The following is a 10,176-nucleotide window of genomic DNA, read 5'->3' on the forward strand; positions in this document are numbered from 1 at the left end:
TTGGAAATCCTGTTGACCCACAGGGGATCAAGAGGCACTCCAGGTTTTGGTTTTTTTTTTTAAGATTTTTCTCCCTATAGGGTGTGTGTGCTCACTGGAGAGAGACAGAGAAAGATAGAGAAGGAAAGTGAGAAATCACCTCCCTCAGCGGTACAGCCATGACACAATTTCTTCTCCTCCATTCTCTTCTTGGGATTTTGGGCACATACACATACATACATGTGCACGCACATGCCCAGTGTGATTTTCAAGCCACTGAACCCAGAACTTGAACTGTGGTCAACCAACTAGAAGTCCAACACCATAATCACTGTGCTACCTGCTGGGCTCTAAAAAATACTGTCTTAATGCCAAATGATTGCTTCACAGTCTCTTTAATTCAGCCGTGACTCCTCAGTAGAATCACCTAGAGAGAGAAACAAAACCCTGCTGTCTTGGCCATGACCTGGACTTAATAAACAAGGACGTCTGGAGATGGTGTCCCAACACCCACCCTGTTAACATTGCCCCGGGTTATTCTACGACGAAGCCAAGGCTGAGCGCCTGCTTCCATTAGAGCTGACTGCCTTCATAAAGGAGGGCTTAGCACTGTCAGCGTTTCCACATATGTGAGCAATGAGAAGGCATGGGAGAGGGTGCGATGTTTTGAAAGAGACAGGAAAAGGTGCTGCAGGAACCAAGGGGGAATGTACTTGCAAGTCATCTGCTCAGAGGGGAGGAAGATTCTAGAATGAGAAGGTTTAGTATAAGGATGGTTCTGACCTGGGGACCCTAGCCTCTATTTCTGCTCCCTTGGTGTGGCCCTGAGAGAGCGTCCCTGGAGGGTTTCTAAGACCCGGAGGACTGTACAGGGGAAGCTCTCGAGGCTGGAGGGCTTTGGGAAAGGCACTCTCTGCTGGGGCCTTAAAAGCTTCCCTTGTAAAGTGGGCTGTAAGCAGAACTCACATGCTTTTCCCTTAGCAAGATAAATGATGTCGCTGCATAACCCTCAAATGCTGATCAGAAAAAGAAAACTCCCGAGTCCACCGTCCCAGAGAACACCATGCTGGTTGTTCTGTTTTCGCCTTCTCTTTTTTAAATTTTGCTATAGGGTGCACAGGCTTGCGGGAGAGAGACAGAGAGAAGTGGGAGATCACCGCTTAGAGGTGATGGCCACACCGTGACTCCTCCTCCTCCTCCAGGGATCTTGGGTGTACATGTACATGCGCCCTGCATTTTTTCCGAAATGTCAGGTCTGAGACTTAAACCGTGCAGTGGGATGTAGTCACCTTAACCACAATGTCGCTGGCTGGCCCTGTCTGTTTTCTTAGAAAAAAAATACACATATAAACACACATAAACATACATATATGTATATATCATATGTATATGTCCATAATGATTTCTATATAATTCTTTATGTTTAACATACTTATATTACATTTCTATTATCTATAGAAGTGTATAATTTGGGGACTCAGACCACACTCAGTCATGTGGGAGTCCAACACGTTAACTGCCACATCACTAGCTGGCCTGGAATTGTTTTTTAGACAGGTTTTTGCTATGTTGCCCAGGCCAGTCTTGAGTTCACCGTCCTCCTGCCTCAGCTTCCAAAGTTGCTAAGATCAAAGACTCATGCCAAAACTCCTGGCCTTTTCTTAAGACTGAATTGAAAGTGTAACGGTATGAGAGGAGAACAGAGGGTAGAGGGAGGGTGTGGTGGGTGGAGCCTGGACTTCAAAATCAGACATGCTTGGATTCAAACTGTCATTCTTCCAAGTGACACAAGTTGTGTCACTACTTATGTCGCTAGCTATGTGACCTCGTGCCAACTCTGCTATTATCTGTAAAATTGAAACATCAAGACTCCTCCTTTAAGTAGTCTTTTTTTTTTTTTTGGAGAGGTTTTTGCTATAGGGTGCGTGTGCTCGTCAGACAGAGAGACAGAGAGACAGAAAGCGAGAAATCACTCCCCAGGGGGGATGGCCACACCGCAGTCCCTTCTCCTCTATTCTCCTCTCAGGATCTTGGGCACGCACGCACACACGCCTGGCGTGAGTTTAAGTCACTGGGTCTGGGACTCAAACCGCGATCGACTATGTGGGAGTCCAGCAACATAGCCATCACGCTAACTGCTGGTCCCCCCTCCCCCCCTTTAAGTAGTCTTGAAGTTCAAATGAGACAGTGAGAATAATCTTATCCTCAAGCCTAAGGGCAGCTGTTGTCCTACACTCAGACAAGAGTACAGGAGGAGGTGACATCTAGTGACCCCAAAGCAGGACGGGGAACTCCCTTGACTCCATGTGCTTGACCTGAGACCATCCTTCCTTTGCCATTCTTCTGTAGCTCTGTAGCCATTCATCAAGACGGCTAGAGGACCAGCAGGTGGCAAGATGTTAATCTAGCGTGGTGCTGAATCTTACTTGGCCACTTGTGTGGTTTGAATTCCAGGCAAAGGCTTGGAAAACACCCTGGGCATATGTGTGTGTATGCCCAAAATCCTGAGAGCAGAATGGAGGAGAAGGGATTATGTCATGGCCATCCCCTCGGGGGTGTTTTCTCACTTTCTCTCTTTCTCTCTCACTCTCTCCCTCCCTCTCCAGCAAGTACACATGCCCTATAGCACAACTACAAAGAAAACAAGCTGCTAGATAATGGCCCCAGGAACTAGCCACTGGGGCCCCATGACCATGTCATCACTTTAGCACCATCGCCACCATCATCATTTTCATCCACATCACCATCATCATCCCATCACCGACACAATCACCACCACCCTCCATAACATCATCACTTTCATCCCTGTCATCCTCACCATCATCGTCACTACCATCATCAACACAGTCACCATTGCCATCCCTGTCACCACCATCATCGCCAGCAGCTAGCTGAGAGATCCGGGATAGCTCGGTCTCTCCCAGACCTATTTCTAGAAGGGATAGCCTCTGACATCACAAGTTTAATCTCGCATCTAGGTGAGCTCTGGCTGAACCACTCAGTCTCTGTGACTCAGGCTTCCCATTTGGGCCCACAGGGGAGTTAGTTTCGGTGAGACAGCAGCAGCTGATGCTGCCCTCGGCTACATCATCGCCTTCCTGGTTCTCCTATCCACACTGAAGCTCTGGCATCTGCTCAGGTTGAATCCCAAGATGAACATGATCACGGCGGCCCTACGTCGTGCCTGGGGTGACATTTCAGGCTTTATTGTCGTCATCTTTATCATGCTCCTGGCTTACTCCATTGCGGTGAGTAATGGTTTTCCTCCTTTGGGAAAACCTCAGGGCTGGTCTCCATGGCAGTCAAGGCTATTTGGTGATGGGGAGTGGATGGTTAGGGTTAGGGAGACTTGGGGAACCTAGGAGGGAGATGGTGGATCTTATGAGTCAGGGTCTGGGAACTCACGAGCCAGTCACCTCAAAAGCAGAAACGGGAGGCCTCGGCTGGGTAGGAGAGAGGTGGCACAGGCTGTATGGTGGAAAGGACCTGTCTCCCCAGTGAAAGATTTCTTCTGCATCTAGATCCTGCTGGTTGTGCCAGTTCTCCTGACATCCCAATTGGTAGGAAGATGCAGATGTGCCCAGAGCACTCTCACTGTGCCAGGGCATTGATTGGGTTGCCCCAGACTTGACCGAGGGCAGAGGGAAGGAAGTGAGGGCAGGAATGCCCACGGGTCAGGTCAATGCTTGCTGCCCTAGACGTGAACTTAGCAGGGTCAGTTCTGTTTCTCATTCAGCCTCTTCACACCACGAGCGTTTGGACGGTCACCTCTTTTGTGACTGGAAACGCCACCTCTTCCTTCCCTCCTTTAACAGATCATTAATTTTGGATGCTTTTTTCATTATCAAGTGGCGTGGAAAACAATGACCGTCTTCCACTCTGACCCCCAGCTGCATCTTGATCTCCATTCCAATTTGCACCCCCACCTGATGCCAGGTGAACCCATAACTCCTATCAGTGCCCTGGCCCCCAAGGTGAACCCATAACTCCTATCAGGACCCTGGGCCCCACCATTTTTTTTTTAGAGGTTTTTTGCTATAGGGAGCGTGCGCTTGCCAGAAAGACAGAGACAATGAGACAGAAAACGAGAAATCACCCCCCAGGGGGGGATGGCTATGCCGCAATCCCTTCTCCTCTATTCTCCTCCCTGTGTGAGTTTATGCCACCGGATCCAGGACTCGAACTGCTGCCGACTACATAGGAGTCCAGTGACATAGCCATTACACCAACTGCTGTTCCCCCCCCTTCTTAAATTTTTTTTTGATTCATTTATTTATTTCAATTTGGCCAGAGAGTGAAGGAGTGAAAGAGAAATTCATTTATTTATTTCAATTTGGTCAGAGAGGGAAGGAGTGAAAGAGAGAGAGAGCTGCCAGGCCTGGGACTCGAATCGCAGTTGGCCATGTGAGAGTCTAGCGTCCTTAACCACCACGCCACCTGCCAGCCCCAGCCCCCATCATCTTTGAACAGTCAGCCTGATCCTGACCCACTTCCCACCCTAGCCCTTCCCCATTCTCACCCTGGCCCCATCCAGTCCCTTACCTTCCAGCATTCCCTGATCAGGCACCCACAAGACCATCGTGTGTCAGCCTCCACTCCACCCCAGACCTCACTCCATTCTACTCCCGTCACTTTAACTCTTACCCCCTCTTCCATCCCTGGCCCCACTCCACTTTCCTCTCCCTTCCTTAGAAATGGGGTGGGTGCCTTGAAGGAGTGGTGGCAGATGCTGGCACTCCAGAGTCCGTGGTTTTGTTGAAAGTTCCCTGTCCAGATTCTCTCATTTGTGTGGGTTTTTCTGCCCTCTGCAGTACATGGGCCAGGGGACATTGCAGTGTTCTCTGGGACCAGAAATGACCAATCAGAGCCCAGGGGTGCTGGACCTCCCTCTGACACCATGTCACGGGAAAGGCTGTGGGGGGGGCTGTGGTGAGGGAAGATAAGATGGAGGAGGCCCTGCCCAGGCTGAAGAAACCATCGTCCATCCAACTCAGCTGCCCAGAGCAAAGAGGCAGAGCTTCAGAGCACCCCGGGCCATCACTGGGTTTCTAGGCAGCCAGCTGGTGGGTGGCGCTGAGCTCCAGCAGCACACCAGCTTGGGAGGTGCAGACAGTGCTGTCAGTAGGTGGACGACACAGCAGAGGTCCTCGACGAGTCACCTGGCAGACACTTCTAGAACACACACAACATGCACGCATGGATGCAACAAGGAATACACATGCACACTCACACGTATGACTTTACATGTACAGACCCACAGAAAGAAACACGTGCACCCCACACAGAACGCCCACCTGTCTGCTCTGTGGGTATGGACAGCTTTGCCAGGCCAGGCCAAGGAGGAGGCCGGCACAGACCACCAACTCTAAGTCAGATAGGCTTGCGGGGAGGGGCTCACGGTTTCTTTCTCTGTTCATGAAGTTTCTTTCTGTGACAGTCCAACTTAATATTTGGTTGGAAACTCCGCTCCTACAAAACCCTCTTTGACGCAGCAGAAACGATGATCAGTCTCCAGCTAGGAATCTTCAATTATGAGGAGGTAATGGGGGTGGGGGTGCTAGGACACCGCAGTTGACAGCCAGCCTTCATGAAAGGCAGAGAAGTGCTCCCACCTCCCCAACCCCCGTGTCACCTGCAGTATGTGGCCTGGCAAGCACAGGGCGACTCTGGACAAATAACGCCCCCTTCCTCTAGGCGGACAGCCCCATGCTAGAGCCCAGGGCTGGCCCCGGGCTCCCGCTTACCGAACACCAGGTGCTGGGGGTTGGTCCTAGCCAGAACTGCCAGCAGCAGGGCGGAGGTGCTGCCTTTCCTTCTCCTGCCAGCTCTTGAGAGCTTTACCCACACTGTCGGCCCCCAGGCAGGGGCCACCTCCCTGGCTCCAGGATCTGCCCAGCTCCACGACTAGTTTTCCCTCTGAGGGTGCCCAGTAAGGGGGGGGTGGCCACCAGGACAGAAGACACCCAGTGACTCTGGCTTTCTTCCTGCCAGGTCCTGGACCACAGCCCAGTGCTTGGCTCGTTCCTAATTGGGTCCTGTGTCATTTTTATGATGTTTGTGGTGCTGAATTTGTTTATCTCTGTCATCCTGGTGGCCTTCAGTGAGGAGCAAAAATACTATCAGGTGAGTGAGTCCCTTTGGCCTCTTCATCAGTCATCGACCTTGAGCTACAAAGGGCTGGCTGATGGCCATAGACCTGGGGGACCTGAGAGACCACTGTAGCTCCAAGCCTTAATGCCGCAGGCCAGGGGACAGGCCCCAAAGGACAAAGTTACTTCGGGATTACAAGCAAGAGGCGGGTGGAGCTGGGACTAGAACCAGGTCTCCTGACTCCCAATTTGGGACTCCCCACTACACTGGTGATTCTCAGCCCTGACTGCATGTCAGAATCACCAGGAAACTCCGGGAAATTACCGCTGCCCCTACCGAGACCAGTTCCAACAGGAGGAGCACGATTCTGGTGTTCCTGTTTTTTTTTTTTTTTTTTGGGAGAGATTTCGCTATAGGGCGTGTGAGCTCGCCAGACAGACAGAGAGAGACATAGAGACAGAAAGTGAGAAATCACCCCCCAGGGGGAATGGCCACGCCGCAATCCCTTCTCCTCCTGTCTCCTCTCGGGATCTTGGGCACGCACGCACATGCGCCAGCGTGAGTTTTAAGCCACCGGGTCCGGGACGCGAACCGCGGTCAACTACGTGGGAGTCCAGCGACATAGCCATTATGCTAACTGCTGGTCCCTATCCAAAAGTGTTGTTATTTTTAAAACCCCCCTGGTCGATTTCTGCGCATCCTCCATGAGGAGGAAAGAAGAGTCCACTGAGGCTGAAGGAGGGCATGCACCCTCGGGGTTCCCAGGAGGAGACCATTCCAACCCCCAAACAATTCCAACTGGTGCAGTGAACTTAGGCTGGACCCAGTTGGACAATAAAACCTGCTTTCCCCTCAGAGAGGAAAGCGCCCCAGAGGGCGCTGCGTTCATCACGGGGTTCCTCTTTTGCAGCTGTCAGAAGAAGAAGAGCTCATTGATTTGCTGCTGTTGAAAATATTCAGTTTCCTGGGTGTTAAATGCAAAAGAGAGGTTCCTCGAAGAAGCAGCAGCAGCGAGCAGCCCGAGGCGCGGCCCGAGGCCAAGTCCCCTCCACCAGCAGTGGTTTTGCCCGAGGTCTAAGCTGTTCATCCGCACATGATTGTCTGCAGGTCGCCCAAAAGCCAGAGCCCGGTCCCCTGAAACTGCCCAGAGATCTTACCTTTTCTCCAGACTGTCATTATTTGTAGAAGTCACCAAGCCCCAAAGTTCAAAAGTGAGGGTAACGTACATGCAAAAATAGCCCCATTCGTGAGTACTTGCGTGTTCAAATGTATTTCCTTCTAGAAATAAAACGTTACACAGAGCTCAGGAAACCCAATCTCCTCTACCAAATCACCGTTGCATCGTTTTTGTCCTTCAGGGGTTTCCTCTGAAGGATTCTAGTTCAAGGCTTTTCAAACTTGGTCTGAGCAATCATCAGGAAACGCTCGTGGGTGTTGTATTGTTTTTATGGCTGTGGGGACAGTGTGTCGCCAACTGGGGGTTTATGCAGCAGGTATGAATGCCTCACAGCTCTGGACAGTACAAGTCTGAGGTGTCGGCAGGGCCGGGCTCCCTCGGAGGACTCTGAAGAAGAATCTTGCACCTCTCCCAGCTTGTGCCATTTGCTGGTAAGCCTCAGTGGTCCTCGGCTTGGAGACACATCGACCCTGTCTCCACACAGGCCTTCTCCCTGTCTCTGTCTTATCTTCTCATAACATCACCAGTAATATTGGATCAAGGGCCTGCCCTTCTCCCCTATGATCTCTTAAGTAATTACACCTGCAGTGACCTTGTATGTCAGCACGGTCACCTTCAGAAGTTGACTTTGTCATAGCGCCTTAGGGGACACAATTCAATCCATAGCAGGTTGCCGGGGCCGCAATCTGGGCTGGCTAAGATGGAAGATGGATGTGTCATGAAGACCCTGTTGGGGGTCTTCTCTGTCTCTGTCTCCCTTTTTCTCATAGAAGAAATAAACGTGAACAACAGGACACACACACTGCCTGTTTCTTTGGTGGGCCGGCCTGGCCTGTGACACAGCCCCACATGGATGCGATCCTGTTCTCCCCTGATGAATTAGTGGGCAGCATGGATTGCATCATGCCACACTGGTTTGCACAAAATAGCAATTAAGGCAGAATATTGGCATTATAGAAGGCATCCGAGAGCTGGAGTTTAGCGCAGATCAGGGTGACCCAATCAACATCTCAGAGGCTGAAGCAGATCTCCCTCCCGAACTCCTCTCTGGATTGGAAACGTGCTTCCTCCTTTTGCATAAACAAGAGTGATTAACACTCCTACTGTCTTTGCTAAATATCCCAAAACTCCTTACCCTAAGATGTTCCTTCAGTCGCCACACCCCTTGCTCTGAGCCATGAGAACCTTTGAATTCCATTGTGTTTAGGTAGGGATGGAATACACCCTTAGGAATGGTAAACCTGCTTGTTTTGCTTCTGTAATTCGCTTTTGCTTTTACACTGTAAAACCCTACCCCCTACCCTTTCAAGTCCACTGCTCTTTGTTCTCATGATTGCACTGTCAACTGGAAAAGAGTGTGATTTTTGCCTTTATAAACACCCCTCACCTTGCACTTGGGGCTGCGGGGTTTTGAGAGACGAGTCCCCTCCCACATGCCGCTGGCTTAGTCAATAAAACTCCAATAAATTTGGTAGTGTCTGGATGTCCTCTTCTTTCCGAGTAGACTATAACAAGGCAAAGTACACAGAGCTCAAGAGGATTCGTTTTCCAGCTGGCCTGGACGCCTGGTCCTCCTACCACCGCACGCAGTCACTTGAGCTATCTGCCTTTCCTCTTCCTTTCTTGGACAAGTCCTGAAATGAGGGTAGTACCTACCAGAGCGGGGTGGAGGAGGATTGAAAGGTCGTGTTTGCACAGTGCCAGGCACGCAGCAAAGACTCGACAGGTGATTCAGGTCACAGCACAGATGTGCCAGCAATCCCAGGTTTATGAGTCGATGGAAGCTCAGCGCAATGACAGGGTGTCTTGTCAATTAGGCAACCTCTCCAAGGTGCCCACCCTGTGAAAGTGTGGAGCTTCAAGGGTTTTTCACATAGAGTTTCTTTGCTGACTCATGTCCTTGCCATAGTCTGTGTCAGAGGTGAAGTCTTTCCCAGAACTTCATTATTTTCTGTCTTCTTGGGCCAAGCTTTTCTTGGAAGGCCTTGGTCACCTGGCTGGCTGATTAAGCAAGGAACTGTTCCCTGGGTCTCACCTCTCTGCCTTTTGTTTTTGAATTTTGCCAGAGGGCACGTGGGCGAGCCAGGAAGACAGGACAGTGAGAATGGGAGAGAGAAATCATCCCTTTGCCATCTTGCTTTCCTTTCCAAATTGTGGTTAGGCCATGCACATGCCTGGAAAGTTTCTAAAACTGCTGGGTCAGGTACTTGAATCTCTGGGTCAAACATGAGAGAGCCGGCTGCCTTAATTAACCACGAGGCCATGGAGCCAGGTCACTTTGTCTTTTGGACATTCCTACATCCATGACTGGCTCGGATCCAGTCTCCCCCAACAGGCTGCAGTCAACCCACAGACAGGTCTTTTCCACTCTAGAAGCTTCTTGACTCTGTCCCATTTGGGGTCCCTGGAACTCTTGAGATCAGTGGAGTAATGAATTAGGTTCTGGACTGTTCACAGTATTTCTAAACGTCAGAGGAACTGCGTGTGTCAGTGCGACTCTGGCTGAAGCCCAAAACAGACCTCAGTTGGAAGGACTCTGGTTGGAGCTGGCTACGAACCAGGCCCTGGGTGACCTTGATTTTCTGTGCAAGTGCAGGACCCCACCCTCTAACGGACTGGGGCGCCTTCCTTGCCCAAGGACCCCGGGACTCAGCGGCTTGTGAGCATGCGGGCCCAACGGACTCTCCCTGCCTGGAACCCCTCCGGGCGAGGGCAGTGACCAGGTCCTCCTCACCCGCGGGGCTGCTGAGCAAGCACTTCCACCCGCTGAGAACCGGCACCCGGGGCGATGCCCGCTCCTCCCCGGAGGCCCCGCCTCGTCCTCCGGGCAACCCAGCTAAGTCCCCGCCCCTTCCGCGCGTTGCCCTATCCGAGGCTGCGTCCCGTCCCCGCACAGTGCCCAATCAGACCCTGCTCCGCCTCCTCCGCCC

At 51.5% G+C, this 10,176-nt stretch overlaps 1 protein-coding gene across 2 annotated transcripts in view; it reads left to right on the top strand.

The window, feature by feature from the left end:
• Positions 1–10,030, top strand: part of LOC102485030 (polycystin-1-like protein 2) — a 98,763-nt gene extending 88,733 nt beyond the window's left edge. For both annotated transcript variants that reach the window (XM_006152588.3, XM_006152589.3), the window contains exons 41-44: positions 3,017–3,227; positions 5,417–5,518; positions 5,971–6,102; positions 6,980–10,030. In XM_006152588.3, the coding sequence (XP_006152650.1) occupies positions 3,017–3,227; positions 5,417–5,518; positions 5,971–6,102; positions 6,980–7,147 (613 nt within the window). In that variant the 3' untranslated portion in view covers positions 7,148–10,030. The remainder of the gene's footprint in view (positions 1–3,016; positions 3,228–5,416; positions 5,519–5,970; positions 6,103–6,979) is intronic.
• Positions 10,031–10,176: the final 146 nt, after the last annotated feature.

The sequence above is a fragment of the Tupaia chinensis genome, unplaced genomic scaffold, assembly GCF_000334495.1.
Source record: "Tupaia chinensis unplaced genomic scaffold, TupChi_1.0 Scaffold000355_1, whole genome shotgun sequence".
Lineage (NCBI taxonomy): Eukaryota > Metazoa > Chordata > Mammalia > Scandentia > Tupaiidae > Tupaia > Tupaia belangeri.